Consider the following 18007-nt stretch of genomic DNA (forward strand, 5'->3'; position numbering starts at 1 on the left):
CATCAATACTGTCTCGAGTACTTCTCAGTGGAGAGATAAGGCAAATGCGCTGTGGTACAAATCACTTAGTATGTATTCCTATCCATCTCGACGCGCCGACGAAATATCCTTCTGGGATGAGAAGACCTGGCCTGTGACGACTGGCGTTAGACCAGCATTTCGTTCGATTTGAAGCCCGCACCGCGGTTCTCACGTTTGTCTCCAATGCTAGCGATATACTTCTCGACCTGGGTCCTGCTCTTGGCAGCCAAATTCCCAGCGTTAATCGAGACAAGATTTCTCGTGTCTATGGCGTCGAGAAGGGCCCCTTTTTCTTGGCAGATCTGAAGATTAAGACCATGGAGTCTAAAATTCAGGATGATTGTACGTCATTGCCTGCGGCGTTGAGGACACGGACGTACTAGAGGGTCATGGCATTACAGACAGCAACGTGAGCACAATTCTGTGCATCCAGGTTCTATTCTCTGCCTCCGATCTGGAGGCAGTGGCTAGTCTCTTGTACAAGCTTCTCAAGCCAGGTGGTAAATTTATATTCTGGGAACATCATGAGAACCATGATATTGTTACAAGAGCCGTCCAATGTAAGTCTGCATCCCACTTCTCCGGGACTGAGAATGTAGGTTTAATTGGGAATCACTGATCTCCAGGGCTTTGGAACCCGCTGTGGAGATTCGGTATAGGAGACTGCAATATGACGCGCGATATGTTGCGAATTGTCAGACAGTCAGGGAACTGGGACAATATCGAGCCAATATATCACTTGACGCGGACATTGATTGAATATTCTCCCGTATAGTGTACCTAATTCGCAGATTCATATTTACATCTGGACCGTAATAATCTTCGCATTCTATATTCGAAATAACGTAGCTGAATATAATCCTATCAATGCCCGCGACTCTCATTTCAGTAGGCTAGCATTCAACAAGAGCATATCTTCGGCATCATTAACTGACATGCGCCGACCCTTGTAGGAAACCGGACAATAGGGCATTTGATACCCTTTGTAGGAGAATGCAAGGATATTTGAAACTACAACTCTTCCAATTGCCCACTTCGTATCTGTAAAACTTGTATAGGTTTAAGTAAAAAAACGACAGCCCATAAACCATTCCTGAATTCAATGCCCGGATATTTCTAGAGCAGACTCTTTGTAGCGTCGATCATGTTTGATAGTTGGTCAGTCCGGGCCGACATTGTATCCCATAGCATGTCTCTCAAGTCTAAGCTGGGTCCAACAGAAGGCATCTCACGCTTTTGTTTCATCACGGCTGCCACTCGATCCCAAAGTTGTGAAGAAAGCAACGCTATCATGCTCATATACATTGACGCTGCCGCTACAGTCGATATAGGTGAATCCTTGGTCACACACACTGCCGGAGTAGTAACAATAGAGCCCATTTTCAACTCTGGAAGAATGACACCCCAATTTCTTTCATTCTCGGGCACGAGCCTGAGTGGTGAGACGTTGTGGTTGCGAATGCAGGCCTGCATCCTTTGGAAGACTGCTACGTATGCTTCTGTAAGTTGATGATGGCAAGATATAAGTACGTCTAGAATTGCGATATCCATAGGAACTGGAAATATTGAGGAAGGCTCCATGCTAGTCGGCGCGGCTGATGACTGGACTCGGCCACAAATTTTCTGGGCAGACCTGAGATTTGGCACGAATATCTGTTCGCCATTGATGTTAACTGGTGGCACATTAGTGCTCGCATCGCACCCCTCATCATTAAAGTTCTCGATGATATTCAAAAAGTCGGCGGTGACACGGAAAAGCTCATCTATAACAAAGAGCTTAGCTCTTTGTGGTTTGTGTGCACAGTTGTCGCTAACGCTCCAATCACTGAGCGGCGATCTTGTGTGAACTTTGGATGGAAGTTTGGAGGTGCATTCGTAAAGTGCGACGTTGAGACTCGCTAGCCTTGCTGCAGAGGAAAACGGACGTGTTGCTGACAGGTGGAGTGTTTCCCAAGCCTCGCCCCTTGAGAACAAACTAGACGCGTCAACCTGAGGAGATATAGTTGCGGAATTTTTGTTTACTGGGCGGAGGACCGTGAGGTTTGTAGTGACATCGTCGTTGTAGAACAGACCCGAACCATACATTGATTCGCAAGGGTCTTCGAACCACTGTCTGTTTTGTATGTTTTCTACACCGCCTTGTATTGAAGTACGATGAAGTAAGGATGAAGCTGCTACGAAAGATTATTTTCTCAATCACCGCTCAATCCTGTAATGAATTGGTGGAAAACCAACCTGTGTCGTTGGCAATAATTGGATCGGCACTCGATGAGAACAACAAATCAATGCCAGTTACATTTGTATTCACTGAATGAAATTGTACGGACGGCATAGGCATATTCGGAGATATGGAGACTGCATGACGCCCACCGCAGTCTGCTAGACAGCGAGGGGCGTTTCGGTGTACGCGAGAAGTGCGAGCTGTGAATCGGCACGACGTTCCCAATCTGAGACATCTCTCGCAGCTACCATAGCTTGTGTTTTTCACGCATTTGAGCTTTTGTAAGTGGCAGCGATTACATGATGATCGAGCCTTACCGAGGGCAATGCGGGAAGACGTGGTCGGCAATGTCGCCTCGGTTGGAATGCTTTGGGACGGAGCCATGGTCAACCGAACGAAAATCGAAGTTGAGCAGAGCATTTCAGGATATCGTCAATAAGCTGACATATCGCGTGGTTGAGGGGCAACAGCGAGTCTAGCTGGTGCATGTCAGGTCACCACTAACCTTAAAAAAATGGCAGACGAAACAGATTGGTAAACACATGTACATAGCGCGCCACTTATGCAGAATCGGCGACTAGTTCCTGCATGTTCGGCGTTTGTCATGTGGGTCTGCTGCGGTGCTATGATTATAATGCCTAAAACTATATTCTGTCACCCTCTATACATGGTCCCATCTCGAAATATAAAGGGGATCGTGTTCGCAGATACAACAACCAATATTTGTTGTACTTTAATCAATATTAGCATTAGTATCATTTACAGTATTTGCCATGGTTGCCCTGTCACTCATCAAGTCTTCTAACTCTCGTCTTTCTTCTGCCATTTCTAATCAATTAGTTTCAGTGTTCGTTGGCGCAACAAGTGGTATCGGCGAAGCAACTCTGAAGAAGTTTGCATTCTACACACACCGACCGCGAGCCTATTTCATCGGTCGCTCCCAAGATGCAGCAGACCGTATTCTAGTTGAGTGCAAAAGTCTCAATCCCGACGGGGAGTATATCTTTATCAAGGCGGATATCAGTCTGATCCGCGTCGTCGACCAAGTGTGCAGAGAGATAGAAGCAAAGGAGAAGCAAATAAATATTCTATTTCTTAGCTCCGGCATCCCAAGCTTCGATCGTACTGGTATGTTGCGTACTAAATATTCTTGCCGCCCTTATAGAAGCGTATGATAATTACACTGACTCTTAATCCCAGAAACCACGGAAGGGCTTCATCTATTGGCTGCGTTGAATTACTATTCCCGCCTACGCTTTGTCACCAATTTGCTTCCGCTCTTGCAGCAAGCGATCAATCTTCGCCGTGTCGTCAGCGTTGGGGGAGGTACGCTAGAAGGCCCGCTTGACGCATCCGACTTTCAAGCTCTTCGTGTCCCAGCCTCCGAACTACGAGGCCACTTGTCCACGCTGATAACTCTCGGGTTAGAGGCGGTGGCCAAGGAAGCCACGAGTGTTAGCTTCGTGCACGACTACCCTGGCACAGTTGACACGCCGTTCCTACGCTATATGTCTGAAGAGATGTTGAGATCCTATGTGCTTTTGCCTGTCGATGAAAGCGGTGAGCGTCACTTGTACCTTGCAACGAGCGCCAGGTTTCCTCCGGCCATGATTGATGGGCACGACGACGTGGTATCGCTGGAAGACGATGCTGCAGTAGCGCTAGGTACAACAGGAGAAGCCGGGGGTGGGGTATATATAGTTGGGCCGGATTGCGAAGGGCCAACGTCTTTGGTCCGGGATTTCCTGGGCGAGATGAGGAAAAGTGGATTAGTAAAAGAGGTCTGGCGGCACACAGTTGGAGAGTTTGACCGCATTGTCGGCGATTTGCGTTAGCGATCACGTATATCGTCGTCAGCTCAAGGAAACAACCCTTTTTCCTATTAATAAACCTCCACCGTGGCAATTACCAGATGTAGTAACCCGTGAACCATCACTCAAAATACGATGTAACCGTCACCATTTCCATTCTGGAATAACTCTTCATTTGGCGCAATGCTTCCCTGTGTTGCTTTCGAAGCACGGAGGTATGATAACGTGGTTGTCTGGTGGACACCTGTCTCGAAACTGATCATGACAGGCCAAGTTACACTGCCAAGGTAATAATGATCTACCAAATCCCATGATTGTGCGCTGTGACTCCACCACATACCCACGTGTCGGATTCGCCTTCTTCCCATTCACGGAGACGCATATCATTGTGTATGCCTACAGCACGAGTGCTTTGCCAAGCGCGCTGTTCCCTCCGAATGCAGCGCATGATAGCATGTCCTTCACAATCGAACAATAGCACTGGTAGGCGGAGGATCTCGTAGTTGCTTTCTCAAGATCGCTATTATGTTACCCTCCGAGTCAATCATACGCGGTTTGAACGACCTTTTTTCCAAAAGAAATTTCAGAAATGGGACGATCTACATATCATGACGGTTGCCAGAAATGGATACAGGGATGCATTTGAGTGTGACCTCAAGTAGATTTATCGACATCATTACTCAATTTATGTGAGGTATCTACAGATAAACCTTTATAATATGCAACAATAATTCAACATAATCTATCCATAGTATGTAATAGTACAGCCGGGTCAGTTCAACACTACAGACAAGTTCAGGTTCCTAGAAACCACCCAAGTAGCTCTATGTATTCGCGAGCTAGTTGGACTCAAGTTCAAACCAGTAGTATTACGATCCAATCGGTCCTGGCCCGACCCCCACCCCCCCTTCTGCACCCCAATCACCGGCTCAAAGCAGCAAGATGCGGGCCGAGTGCCACATTCTGCTACCGGTAATTAGTCTCTCACTGGCGCTAGGACGCTCGGAGTTATCACTTCGGCAGAAATCTAGCTGGAATGACGACCGTCTTTCAAAGGGAGATTGTCAGATGGTCTCCCAGAAAAGGGGCCCCTTCCAACATTGGCTAGAATTAAACATACATCAAGCAGAATAGCCTTGCGTCCATCGGTGCTGATGTCAACAATGGAGCCCACACTGCTAAGGCGAGACGGAGTGTGTGCTGGGAACTGGATACTTATTTCTGCGAGGAAAGATTACACCAGACCCGCAGATAGCCCTCAGATCGTGTCTAGTATATTTACAGGGCCACTCGATGTTCAGACAACAACAACAACTTGTACACAAGAAGGAAGTACAACTACCGGGGTTTCTCGTGGCTTTGCGGATATTCTCTCTTTCGGACTCAGCTTTTGCTCGACCTTCTTGGGTTCGATCTCCAACTCAGAGGCAGCAAGGTAGCTAATCCCGCGGTTTTAAAAAGGGGCACGTAGTTCAGAATTTTACGTACAATGCTCTGAAAGTAGATCTTTCTCATGTTTGAGCCCGGGTCCGCAACGTAGGCATGCTAATTTTGAGTCACATATATACTAGAGCTTACAATAGCGCACAAGTTTTTGAACAAGGTTGAGGAGAGACACTTGAATGAGATAGAAAGCGTCTACTTTACCATAAACCTAGGATGATAAATCGGTATGTCGATGGGAAATCATGAACATGGTCAGTCTCTATAGCGCCTGGTTGGAAGGTAAGATAGTATCAGTTTTGATTTCGGGCTTTGGCTCGGCTGGTACACTTTCGCTATACTCGCACGTTTACCATTTCACAACTCCACGATGGCTTCGCTGAAGCAAGTAGGCAAGAAAGATATACCGTGGTTAAGTGAATGTTCCTCTTTGATTCATAGTACAAAGCAAACGAAACGAATGTCAAATGATTGGTATCAATCTTCCAACAATATTGGAAAGTTTTACAGCAAATCAAACCCCCAAAGCAGCCTAGCAAGCCAGAGAAAAAGATAACGCCGGCCTTCACTATCCGTCACTTGCGTTGAGCCGGGAACCCTCGCGCCAAGGCTGCCGCCAACCTCACCAAACGGTCGCGGGAGGCTTGCGCGTTTGTTGGCTCGTCAAATTTAACATGGCGACCCAGGACCCAGTCTTCGGCAGGGTTTTTCTGGGATATGAAGCGCTTAATACTGTACTGAAAATCTTCTGGGACGTTAAGAACGGGAGGCCGATGATCGATAAATTCTGCGTGACTGTAGCTGGGAAGAGAGAAGTTGCCATGTTAGTGTGAAGTTAGGAGTCCAATGACCGACCCTAACTCTTCTGATAACCCCGGTCTTTTAAGCGAGGGAGTTCTTTGCGTGCGATGATTCAGCTGCTGGAGTGGAATGCATACTTGATATAGCAGACTGCACCAATAGAATCGATGTCGGAGCATTCTGCTAGACCCTGAATAAGGGCCATAGTGCCTAATTTGGGTGGGCGTGTCTTAAGTAGCTATTCCACCATATGGTGACTGATGGACCCCGTTTTTAGTGGGGGTCGCGGTTGAGGGAGGGGTGTGGTCTGTGGTATGTGAGTATGGTATGTAGCGGGGCAAGCTTGTGTGTGTAAGTCGGTGGATCAGGGTATGTGAGAGGATCTGGAAGTCAGAAGATACTCGGTCGGTTTACACTGAACGAACCCATCCGAGCTAATCAACCAGGACCAGAGGATCTGAAATCGTGCAGGGCTATCCAAGGGTTTTATAATCCAGTTTGCTCGAAAATGGGGACGAACGCAAGCAACACCACTCAAAGCCAGCCCCTTGGAAGCACCACTCATTCAGCGTTAGAACGTCCGCCCTATGAATGACGTTCCAATACAAACCATCTTCCCCTAATCATCGTGCACGTATGAGTTCCACCTAGGGATCTCCCCGTCGATGATGTCAATGTATGCGTGTTCTAGGCCTTTGCGTGACCTGAGCTTCGACGGGCTTGACCTCGAGGCTCGGCGGTTGTAGATATGTACCTACATGTACGTCAAGCGATCGGGACCTGCACCCCGACTAGACATCGGCAATGGCCAGGTCTAGACCCCAGGGCGATCTTCCACCAAAAAAGAAAGGAAAACAGCCAAAGTATTGCATTGAAACTCGGCTACGTCATCTTCACAATTAGGAACGCTGCTGCGCACTGCTGCGCATGACAAGTGGTCAGCATTTGAAAGCAATGAAGTGTTCCAACGGATAGCTCAGCCGCTACCGTCGTTGAGTAGGGCGGTCCCGAGTAAGCTGGATTGAGGGAACCTGCGGTAGCGTGGACCCTGTGGGAAGACCCCTAGAATGAGGTCATAGGGTCTGGGGGAGGCATCTAATTTTGAATCATGCCAGCTCAGTTCTCGGCAATTTCAAGGCCTTTCCCATGGATAGGTCTGCCGTGAAATGGACGTGTTGCCATGCTAGAAATGGCGGGTTGCTTTCTGGCAGTTTTCCTTGTAACATTGAATTTTGGTTTTATATACTGAATACGCCTCGTCACGGTTGTCTCTACTTTGATGTGCTTAATTGGTTTGATGTAGAGAGAACACGCGATTCGCAACTAGCAATAAGGTGAAAGTAAAGCGACAGCCATGCCTTAGTTTGTTAACAAACATAAATGAATCTATATGCTGATCCAACCATAAACCAGATGACCACCAACGCCGAGAACCTCAGGGGCTTGCCAATATATGCCGTTTTCCGTCACTTAAAACGCCATACGTTCAGAGAAGAGCAGGGGTATCCAAGAGTCCATAAATCATGCCATATCGCCAAAGAAATATATGAACACAAGTAGAAGTAGAAATGACAGAAATCAGACTTGGCGATATGCTTGAGCATGTCGGCAAACATCGTAAGGAACGTGACCATGACCAATAGCCTATACCAACTTGGGGGAGATGGCTGACCGGACTTGCCATTCTTGCAGCAATGTAGGCTGTTGTATCACTTGGAATTTGCTGAAGCGTCCGGTCAAGACTCCTCTGGTCGCCTCGAGCCGTGCAAGATCTTCGGCATTGTCTCCAGACAGCCTTGTTTGGTCGTCTATCGTCTGGAGCACACTTCTACCGTCGCTGTTGTGGACATGGAAATTGGCTCCTTGCTCCAACAAAACCTTGACAGCAAACTTTTGGCCGAGTTTGGCCGCAACCTGCAAGACTGTTTCGCCATTACGGTTACGGGATTCCAAATTAGCGCCAGCCTTGAGAAGACGCTTAATAAGCTGCTCGAAATCCTTATCGTCCTCTCCATCAATGATATGGGAAACAAATGACATCAGGACTGTATTCCCACTAGCATTATAGTGGTTGACGTCGACATTGGCCTGCAAAACAGTTTCCAGGTACTGAAGTCGTTGGCTGAGAGGGCAATTCTGAGGGACTGTTTCATCTTGTGCATTCCTTTTCCTCTTCCCGAGTTTTGTGCCATTAGCATGAGCCTCAATAGACTCCACACCTAGTATAACTTCAGAGAGACAGTGTAAAGCATTGCGTCCCTGTGCATCTTCTTGAGAAGGGCCATTCGGTGATGTATTCGCTCCGTTGATGATCCTGAGAAGTTGTGCATGATCAGTGATCTTTTGTTGGCTTCGGCCAGCCGCGCTCGGGATAGTCAAAAGGGTGGGCCGGGCTTCTTCCCTATTGGTAGGAAACGTTGCTGCACGCAGTTGCATCGGCTTGGCTCCAAATGCGTCTCGTCGATTTAGTAGACTCATATTGTTGCCGAAGAGACCAGTAACTTTCCTTATAAGGACGGAATCTGCGTTCATATTTTGCCGAAGGACATGAAAGAACGTCCGCCCGTAATTGTCTGTTGCATGGAAGTTGAACTGCTTTCGTAGCAATTCATTAGCAAGCTCGATAAGCCGCGAGTCCTCTCGAAACCATCCTTTATGCAAGACGTGGAGGAATGTTTGCCCTCCCGTATTTGTTACGTTTAGGAGCGGGTTGTAAGCCTGAGATTCTTGGGATATAAGTCCGATGAGGTTGTCCATGTCCTCTTCAGATGCTGCTAAGAAGTGGTACATGGTGTTACCGAATTGATCTTTCCCAGACATAGAATCATAAGAAGAGTGTTCGGTTTGTATGAATTCACCAGGAAGCGTGTATCTAGGTAGTCCAGGGACAGTGACACCTTCAGTTTGACCATGAAATCTGGCGAAAGAAGGCGGTTGAAAGATCCCTGTGGCGGAACTCGGCGAAGAGCTTGATCGTTCCGAGTCAGCCTCATTTGAGATTGTGAAACGCTTCAAGAGTCGAAAAATATCTTTGAGGTCAGATACTTCATGGCCGTGAAGCTTTTCTTTTATAGAATAATAAGCCTCTCTGGTCTTGTCACTTGCCACGCTAAAGTTGGTGGAGGTTGTCATGGAAGTGCCTTGCCGACCTACGCCGGGTATGTAACGGGCAAATGACGTAGTTGAAGAGTTGTTCAGATTTCTGAGGCCGGTGTTATGATTTGCTGCTGTGGGAATGTTGAATGTTCTTGTGTTTGTGCGGGGAGGCATTGGAGAATTGAACATAAATGTGTCGTTCTTCTCAAGTGAGGATGCGGATGACCGCCCGAATGAGCTGCTATCCATTGTACCGGTCCGTTGGTACGTCTGAGTAAATGGATCATGGACCGCGCTCATCGGAGATTGCATGTTTTGACTGATGGAGCTGGATTGCGACGAGGATCTCCCGCGATCACTGGTTTTGAGGCCAGCCATGCGCTGGCGTTGCTCCGTAACATCTTTCGGTCGCATCCATCGCGGATCTTTGCCGAGAAGCTTATGCAAGTGCTTGTTCGCAGCTTCCTTTCTATAAGGCTGGAAATCAGCAATGCCGCTCACACCTCTCGGTCTGGAGCTGGAACATACCCAGGGCACCACACATCATCCTCAAGGATTTTGAGGATATCGTCGACCTTCAACGATGTGTAGACATATAGTCGCGAAAGTCGGCGAGTGCGGGGCTCGGTCCAGTCCTTGGGACGCCCGCCGCGGTTTGTACGGTTTGTGGCATTGCTAGTGGCAGGCGACGCCTGCTCATGGATGGAATATGACATGCTGGCTGTATATATTGATGGGTTGCGAGAGGTGGGTGTCGAGCGCAACACCGCCAGTTGGACAGCAAATGGACGAAATCAATTGAACGTATTCAGGATATCTGATTCTCCGCGAGCGATAATGCTCGAGTTGTGAGAAGCTCAGATCCATTGCGTGGGCGAGGCTGGTGGCTAGTATTAATGAATGGAGTGTGCTGATGGAGGATGGCTTGTCACGTTGACGAGGGGCATTGCAGGCCGTGTATTACAAGGGTGCTGGGGGATGGAGGGAGCTTTCATGGATCTATCTATCGGGTCGGCTTTGTGGTGACCCAACCTAGTCTAGTTACAGCAGCCGCACAACAGCATTGTTAGTGCGCTGAGGCTAGGGACGTTTCCTGCACGACCACAAGTTGGATCAAAAAAGCAGTGAACAGAAAGTGGATCGAATCTCATCACACCCATACTCTTTGATCTAGCTATAGATTTGCTCTCATAGGACTCTGTGCTCATTGTGGCTTCGAAGTTGACGGGCTTCAACTCCGGAGTATACTTTGCGCCATAGACTTTGTATTTAGTCTAGACCAGCTAGTCCTAACTAGCGTTACTAATTATAACCTGGAGGAGAATTGCAAGAAACGGGTTTGCATTACAACGATACTGTGATCATCATTCATTTCGATGAAATTGCAAGCCGGCAATCCAAGCAAAACAATGATGTATATCCCGGGGAAGCAAGCTCTGTCGCTCAGCATCATCGCGATGCCCTCACCGTGTTGTAGCTTCTGACGAAATGGTGGCGGTGCAGCATATGCTTAGCCTTGGCAAGTTCTCGTGCAGCCGAACTGCAGGACATGGGGCTGTGTCCGTTGCGTGCTGTGTTCGCCAGGACTGGAGCTGAGCGATCTGTAAAAACAACTTTGACTTGCATCGCACTGCATGAAGAATAGAGCATGGACGGGACAGTCCAATATTTTCTGGGGAGCCAAGCTTCGTGCCGACTTCTCGTTTCAACAATCGATCGATCCCGTTAGGACTGTTTGCATCCGGCACAGAAAAATAAGAGCAGCAGGCCTTCAAACAGCGGAGCCATTCCAAACCCCCCTGCTTCCCATCATTTTGTCACATTTTGGTTCGCGGGCCATCAGCCTTCTGGGGGTGCCTGGACCTGTGTTTTGCGAGTTATTTGCTGTCCCTCCTGAAATGCCAATATTCTGGTCATTAGAAATCTACTGCAGTACTCATGTGAATCGGAAATTTAAGACTGTAAAGAAATCGACACGCGAACCTGACTCTTTGTGTAGTATGAAGCTTTCGCTAATTCTCAGCTCGCAGATGTTGAAGGAAGGCTTCGGGAGCTCCTAACTTTTAGAACTTGGCGGATTTGCATCCTCGAATTGCTGGGTGGGGTATGCACTAAATCTCGACCCGGCCCTAGCGATTCTATCTTTTCGGGCTCACCCAGGTTGGTTGTCACCTACATACTCACAAAGTCTAGTATCCACTATGAGCAATGTCGGGCTTCTGTTATAACGAAAAATGCAGTGCAATTTACGTGCATAGCTGCCCCGGATGACAACTAGATTTTCCCATGTAAGCGAGGATACCAAGTCTGCCAAGATAGGGCCGAGCGTTGGTCACCTTCAAGACAACAATCATCAGCTTCAACCTCTGTTTAATTTTGGAGGGTTCAAATTCAGGTGGACATTTCGTGTAACTTTGGCGTTTATTGGAGCACCTCCGATCTCAGCTTGCTCTGTGGATGTAGGTACCTCATTGCGACATCTGTAAGCGTTGGAAGGGTGTTCATCAGGGCTAGTAATAGTCTTCCAAAATAGCATGACCGTGCCTGGCTCGTCTTCAAAGCACCACTAGACTAACCTAGAGTTGACTTCTGCCATAAGCTGCCGCCGGAATCCAAGATGACCCCAATGAGCACTCTGTCTTGGTCTCTATGTGTCTGTCTATCCGCGCAAACAAGGCATAAGCATTCGCGACATGCAAAGAACACGATAACTTGGATATTAAAAATCCATATCGCACGACATGCAGGTTGTGAATAGCTTGGGACGGGTCTGCCCAAACTAAACCGTCCACATATAGAACTTCACGTGACTACCTATAATTCCGAATGCTTCAACCACCACAGAGAGTGACCAAAAAACTTTATCTCAGTACTCTGAGATGCATCAGGAATTGAGCCCGATGCGGGGGTCGAACCCGCAGCCTTGAGATTAAGAGTCTCACGCTCTACCGATTGAGCTAACCAGGCCGCGAAACAATTGCTTGTTGCGGTGTTGTGAAAATTCCAGCTTGTAATGTGTCATGTAGAATGCTTCTGAGCATGTAGACGGTGGAAATTCTCATGATGGTGGAGTTGGCGACGAGGTAGAATGGTCGGCGACGTTGTGTGCCTATGTAGGAGTTGTTACCTGCGACCCGAGGAACTCTCCTAAGGTGGGTGTCGTTCAAACCCAGGAACATCTACCACTTATGGGTGAAAGCGCACAGAGAGCTAAACGGGTGTACTACAAAGCTGCCTCGAGAAATTTTTTTACAAAGATAGTGCCTATAGTTGCGTGGCAGCCATGGTGGGATATACCTTTCTCCGGAGGATCAGAAGCAACGAAGAAGAGAAGTAACGGCCTCCAGGACCAAGAACTTGGGAATGCAAGTATCAATAGATTCTGGTACCAAGTACATATCGTACATACAAATAACAACTGCCAGTCAACTTACATAAAACATCTCGCAATGGGTGCTTTGGCACAAAGCCATTCACAACTCCGGGAAATGCGTTCTTCCACGTCTTCTTGTTCTTCCACTGCTGGGCGAAGGGGCGTCTTATAGAGACTCGACAGCGTCGCTATCTATGTCGTCGAGGTTGATCCCAGTCTCTTCTTGTAGAATCTCAGTGAGATACGTCCCATCTCTAAGGTAGACCCATCCGCCGGTTGCGGTATCCTGCTTCGAGTCCTGGCCCTCACTAGTGACCACATAATCGAAGCGCTTCGGGCCGGATTTCGGGGACGAGAGCCAGATCTGCTTGTTCGGGGGCTGCTTGTTGATAACATAGGTTCCTTCGGGGTACTTGATGTTCATGACACCGGACTGCAGAGCTCAAGTTAGTGTATGGTGGTCGCATACAACAGAGGAAATCCTCACGCTGTACTCGACGTCAAGCTCGCCCCTTGCATCCTGCTCCTCCTCATATCTGACGAGAAGATTCTCTATGTATTCGTCTGCAAGCTTGTGGTACTGGTCCCCGGTAATGTCGGCAGGTTGTGCATCCTTCAGAGCTTCTGGTGGCACTGGTCTTGACAGCGCAGAGCTGGTCGACAAGGCGCGGCGGGGGCTTCGCAGGGCTTCAGCACGAGGGAACGAAGCCCGCGCGATTATCCAGGGATGGCTGGCCTGGATTCCGGCAGCTGTACGGCCGTTGGATGCTCGGCTCACGGCGCGGCCGAGCCTCGCAATGGTAGTTCTCATCATGTTGAAATCGGAATCGTGAGGTGTTGGGGTTTCTTAGTACGTTGAAGCTTTGTCTGGAAATGAACGACTCGGGTTGTGGAACAGTTAGACGAGCTTGGAGCTCTCGACGAAGCGGGATCACTGCATGCCCTCGTGGCGACCAACAGTGAGTTGGATTGTTGGTTACTGTGATCGATAAGTCAATGCCAGAGCTCGACGCTGAAGTTGGTACTACTGTACGGTAGACTACGGTACATACGGTAGATTGATCTTTCCCGAAGCTCGCCATTTGCCCCACTAACGATAACACTGCAGGGTCAACACAACCGCACTCCGCTCCGTGATGCGGATCTTGATGTTGACAGCAGGACCTCCACATTTGTCTGGTCTAGACACTGTTCAAACTTATTCAATGGGAAGTGGCTCACATTCAGAAATGTCATGTTCAACGAGTAGCTTTTGGCATTGCAATAATGTGGCCATGTCCAATCATTAACGCAAGCACTTTGTGGGAGCAGGATATTCCAGCTTGGAAAATAATAGGAAACGATACAGCTGTCATTGCTATCTCAGTCTACCTCGTCATGGTTCCCAAATCACACAACAATCTCGAGCTTTGCTTGCACTGAACTGGTAGTTTCAGAATCCGAATAGATCATTCTTGACTCCACGAAGCCACCTGCGTGACCATCCATTGTGATTTCACCCTTCACGGCCCTAGGATCAGGTGCACGACCACCCAGTAATGCTGTCCTTCAACGTTTTTGACATTTTCAGCTTATGCGCCTATCGTTCCCACAACCGGGACCACTACCATCTCCAGATCATACTAGGCAACCTCGCAACGTAGTATTCACGCATCAACGTCCATCTAGTGATAGACTTTCGAGTCCCTTCTGTTGCCGGCGATCGGGCTGCTCGTGGCGCGGCGCTTCTCGGTGCCACGACCTTGAGACCCTGACAGAAGAGACGAGTTCTCGTTGTCGACAACGCCTCCGCCCACGACGAAATCCGAAGATGTTTCCCCCTGTTTTTGATGCCTCAAGGAACCTCGACGCCGTGGATCAAAACTCGACATTACGCGAGAAGATGGTTGCGCGCCGTCCGATGGCGCCGAGGGTGACGTGCCCTTGCGGTCTATCGTGAAGACACCGGGACTATGCTTGCCGAATGGGGGAGCCCAGCTCTTGGAGGAACCACCAAATACTGGTGCTGGTGACTCCCGCTTCATCGCCTCGATTTGTCGCTTCAGCTGGTCGATCTCAGACTGCTGCTTGGCCAGCTTATCGAAGGCGGCTGCGACATTACTGTGGAGATCAGCCACCTTTTCATGGATCATGTTGGCCAGTTTTTCTTTGAAACTGTGAGACTCTAATAATTTGTCTGTGTGTTTCGTCAATTGGGGGATGTGATAGCTGTGAGTGGCCTGCATGATAGTGTGGGTGAGAATTTCATGGAAATCGTCGGTGTCGAGCAGGGAGCCCAGCATAGACGTCACTCTGTCGTTATCAAGGTCAAATTCTGGCTGGGTATTTGCTCGTTCAACATCGCCAGCATGACGCATATCTCCCGCTTCATCTTCATCATCGTTTTCGTCGCTCTCGATGTGTGTGAATTTGGAAGTGCGTCGAGAGCGGACAATAGGTGAAGAATCATGATCGCTCTCTGAGACAATCATCTCGTAAGGATCGTGATGGTGCTGGAAATGAGCGTCATCAGAGTGGTCGTGCTCGCTCCTATATTCGCAGCCCTTGATTGATGCAACGGTTGATGTAGCAGAGTCGACGGAGCCTGAGTCATCGAGCATAGAAAACACTTTTCTCGCATCGGGTCGACCGCCCTGGCTGGTAGCTTGAGTTGCCGGGTAATCTCTCTCCACTCGTGTGGTCCAGAAAGGAGCGATCGCCTTCTGTCTAGCACCATTGTCAGGGCTCAACAGCAGAAACCGGAGCTTGGCTGCTTCTAGTCGCTTCATGATCGTGGAAGGAAAACATCCAAACCCTTCCCTTTGCCCACCCAAAATTCTGACCGCATCAAGCATTTCGTACGACGGAAGCTCGTCCTTGTAGTCCGTCGACGGTGGCCATTTGAGTGCTTTTCCTGCGATGGCTGCCGCGTCAAGCTGTTTGATGACCTTTCGATAGAATGCTCGCATGAAAGGGACAGTGTCAAGCGTGCAACCATGGAGTAGGGATGCGACCTCATCTTCGTTGACCCAAGGACGAGGCGGCCAAATCTGCATTATCTTGTCAACAAGAGACATGCCTTCATTGTGAATGTCCAGGACTTTATTGATGTTGCCGTAGTGTCGCAAACTCTGGTTGGACTTTGATTCCTGGAATTCTGGGACGGGGGGCGTTTGAAAATCGTCGTCAACAAATTCTATAGAGTCGACTTGCTGGCGTGGCATGGTGTCAACCGTGTAGGATTGAGCAGCGACCTCTGCGTGGGAGTTAAATAGTTGGTAGTGTGTGAGAAACAAGTGGGACACCATTGAGGTAAACGTTTTCGCGGAAGCAGATGGGCTAGGATCAAACTCTATGGTATCACCCAGAGCGCTTGCCATGTCTGATATAGGAATTAGGCTCGGTTGATACCTCAGGTTGATTTCGATTTCTTGTGGACTCAGGCATGAAAACTACACCGTAGCTTTAGTATTGCAATAGCGGGAGAAAAGATACCTGACCTCAAGAAAAGTTTACCGCTCTGACTACTCAGTCGCCTGCCATCGTCATAGTTATGCCTAATCCTGAGGCTCGATGCTTGAAACCCCTCATTGTATATAGTGAAAGGCAGTGTCCAGGCGTCGAAAGCCGACCATTTGTTCTATCGCATCTAATTTACACGTGATGGTATCGTATACTCCCTATGAACTAGACCTCTATAAATGGACTTCTTTCAAACAAATTCTAGATGTCCAGCACTTATCATAAACAATGCTGCCCGTTATCTCTCTTCGTAGGGCCATCTCGGATGTCTCGCCAGAAGGCCAGGCCTCAAACAATAGCCCAACCAACAGCACCAACGAACAAAACGATCGCCGAGGAGCCAGTTAGCAAGTGCCCAGCATCACCCTTTGACGTTCTGTTTCCAACGTCAGCGCTGGCTGCACTTCCAGCAAGCCCTCCAACAACACCTCCAGCTGCACCACCAGCAGTGGCTCCACGGCCGCCTGAACTTGTGTTGCCAAGTTTACTTCCCCCTGAGCTCTTGCTTCCACGTCCACCGGCTCCTGTCGGACCGTAAGTCAGGCCAACCCGATCATAGAATGAAAAGGGAACTCTTGAAAGAGAGGAGAAAAGGACTCACCAGTACCTCGGGCACCACCTCCGGCGCTGCTGCCACCTGGACTCTTTTCATCAGCATGCTACACCATACCGAAAAACAAAGTAGCTTGGGCAAAAGCACAGCCTAGGAAGGTGCCAGCGAAAGGCTTACCAGCAGCGCCACCACTCCTGTGGATCTTGACCTCTGCAGTAACACTGCTGTAGCCACCCGAGATCCTTAGAGGATGAAGCGTGAGTGCAGAGTCGACATTAGGCAACCAATCTTCTGGGAGCAAGTGCTTTTGGCCCTCAGTGCCGTCATTGTTGTCTCGAACCACACCTCTAAGAATGCCTGTGGTGTGAACCACGGCGGTTTTGATGGCACGTGTGGCCGGCAAGGCGATCACGGGGCTGAGGAGGCAGGAAAGTGATAGGAGGTTGATAATACAGGTGTTGGTATGCATGGTAGATACCGTGATAGAGTTTTCTGGGGAAAAGGAATTTAGATCGGACAAGAATTTAATACTTTAATCAAGGTTCAGGCAATGTGCGTGCATTCTTCTGATGTTTGTTGCACTTTACAAGAGACCTCGATGCAGGAAGACGTTTGGAACTACTTATACCTGAATAGGAGTTCTCATTTTTCCGTTCATCGATCGGCTTGCTGCCGTGTATACCGGTAGCTTGAGTGGTAAGTTTTTCGAACAGACCTGTACAGTTGCATCAACCAGAGAAGTTATGAATGCTGTATCGTGGTAGTTCTGGCCCTGGAGTAGTTTGTGATGGGCCGAGTATACTTGGTGCAAGTCGGACTGTCTTGGACTACCCAGAGGGGCGTATAAGGCTTTTCGTCGGCGACTGGAAAGTAATTTCGCACTAGTATGCACATGTCGTTTTACTTACTCGGATAGCATCCAGATATTCTAAAGCGGTGCTGATATTACTTGGTGATGGACAAGTGCTTTCGCTTGAGGTCAACCCCTGAATTCGGTCGTCGATAATTAGGGAAGAGTTTCAAAGTGTGGTTGCAACCGTTGAGCCTGAAACGGAGATAACACTGTAAAAGATTCAAAGAATATTCCCTTGCAAATTAGAATTGTTTATTGGAACACCTCTATTCCATCACGGAGGTTAGCAGTTTCTTACGTCTCAGATTCAAGATTCCTTGGGATTCTCATACCT

General features: G+C 48.6%; 6 protein-coding genes and 1 non-coding gene across 7 annotated transcripts; 1 reads left to right on the plus strand and 6 right to left on the minus strand.

Moving 5' to 3' along the window:
• Positions 1-850: 850 nt before the first annotated feature.
• On the minus strand, positions 851-2741 carry BKA67DRAFT_551465 (uncharacterized protein). The gene is made up of 2 exons (XM_046101746.1): positions 2257-2741; positions 851-2195 (listed from the first exon to the last, which is right to left on the minus strand). The coding sequence occupies exons 1-2, from the start codon at positions 2660-2662 to the stop codon at positions 1138-1140; spliced, it is 1464 nt and encodes a 487-aa protein (XP_045960517.1). The 5' UTR covers positions 2663-2741; the 3' UTR covers positions 851-1137.
• A 60-nt stretch (positions 2742-2801) lies between these two features.
• Positions 2802-4281, plus strand: BKA67DRAFT_551468 (uncharacterized protein). The gene is made up of 2 exons (XM_046101747.1): positions 2802-3370; positions 3443-4281. Exons 1-2 carry the CDS (start codon positions 3016-3018, stop codon positions 4075-4077), a joined length of 990 nt encoding a protein of 329 aa, XP_045960518.1. The 5' UTR covers positions 2802-3015; the 3' UTR covers positions 4078-4281.
• A 3211-nt stretch (positions 4282-7492) lies between these two features.
• On the minus strand, positions 7493-10336 carry BKA67DRAFT_551471 (uncharacterized protein). The gene is made up of 2 exons (XM_046101748.1): positions 9922-10336; positions 7493-9862 (listed from the first exon to the last, which is right to left on the minus strand). Exons 1-2 carry the CDS (start codon positions 10107-10109, stop codon positions 7942-7944), a joined length of 2109 nt encoding a protein of 702 aa, XP_045960519.1. The 5' UTR covers positions 10110-10336; the 3' UTR covers positions 7493-7941.
• Positions 10337-12287: 1951 nt separating this feature from the next.
• BKA67DRAFT_t71 lies at positions 12288-12360 on the minus strand. The gene has a single exon. It is a non-coding gene; the product is annotated as a tRNA-Lys (tRNA).
• A 668-nt stretch (positions 12361-13028) lies between these two features.
• BKA67DRAFT_487840 (putative Frataxin like protein, mitochondrial) lies at positions 13029-13361 on the minus strand (the record flags this gene model as incomplete). Its single annotated transcript, XM_046096939.1, has 2 exons — positions 13029-13199; positions 13254-13361. Coding segments are annotated over 2 exons (279 nt in total), but the record flags the coding sequence as incomplete, so codon positions are not given.
• An 823-nt stretch (positions 13362-14184) lies between these two features.
• BKA67DRAFT_150721 (uncharacterized protein) lies at positions 14185-16297 on the minus strand. Its single transcript, XM_046095111.1, has one exon. The coding sequence runs from the start codon at positions 16123-16125 to the stop codon at positions 14431-14433; it is 1695 nt and encodes a 564-aa protein (XP_045960521.1). The 5' UTR covers positions 16126-16297; the 3' UTR covers positions 14185-14430.
• A 258-nt stretch (positions 16298-16555) lies between these two features.
• On the minus strand, positions 16556-17289 carry BKA67DRAFT_654633 (uncharacterized protein; the record flags this gene model as incomplete). The annotated part of the gene is made up of 3 exons (XM_046106592.1): positions 16556-16791; positions 16869-16904; positions 16998-17289. The coding sequence occupies 3 exons, from the start codon at positions 17287-17289 to the stop codon at positions 16556-16558; spliced, it is 564 nt and encodes a 187-aa protein (XP_045960522.1).
• Positions 17290-18007: the final 718 nt, after the last annotated feature.

This window comes from Truncatella angustata (assembly GCF_020726525.1).
Source record: "Truncatella angustata strain MPI-SDFR-AT-0073 chromosome Unknown BKA67scaffold_2, whole genome shotgun sequence".
Classification (NCBI taxonomy): domain Eukaryota; kingdom Fungi; phylum Ascomycota; class Sordariomycetes; order Amphisphaeriales; family Sporocadaceae; genus Truncatella; species Truncatella angustata.

Coding starts and splice junctions, on each gene's coding strand:
- BKA67DRAFT_150721 (XM_046095111.1), bottom strand. CDS start 16,125: ATGGCAAGCGCTCTGGGTGATACCATAGAGTTTGATCCTAGCCCATCT.
- BKA67DRAFT_551471 (XM_046101748.1), bottom strand. CDS start 10,109: ATGTCATATTCCATCCATGAGCAGGCGTCGCCTGCCACTAGCAATGCC. Junction 9,863..9,921: donor GATGATGTGTGGTGCCCTGG/GTATGTTCCAGC, acceptor CCAGCCTTATAG/AAAGGAAGCTGCGAACAAGC.
- BKA67DRAFT_551465 (XM_046101746.1), bottom strand. CDS start 2,662: ATGCTCTGCTCAACTTCGATTTTCGTTCGGTTGACCATGGCTCCGTCC. Junction 2,196..2,256: donor AATTATTGCCAACGACACAG/GTTGGTTTTCCA, acceptor AATCTTTCGTAG/CAGCTTCATCCTTACTTCAT.
- BKA67DRAFT_551468 (XM_046101747.1), top strand. CDS start 3,016: ATGGTTGCCCTGTCACTCATCAAGTCTTCTAACTCTCGTCTTTCTTCT. Junction 3,371..3,442: donor CCCAAGCTTCGATCGTACTG/GTATGTTGCGTA, acceptor TCTTAATCCCAG/AAACCACGGAAGGGCTTCAT.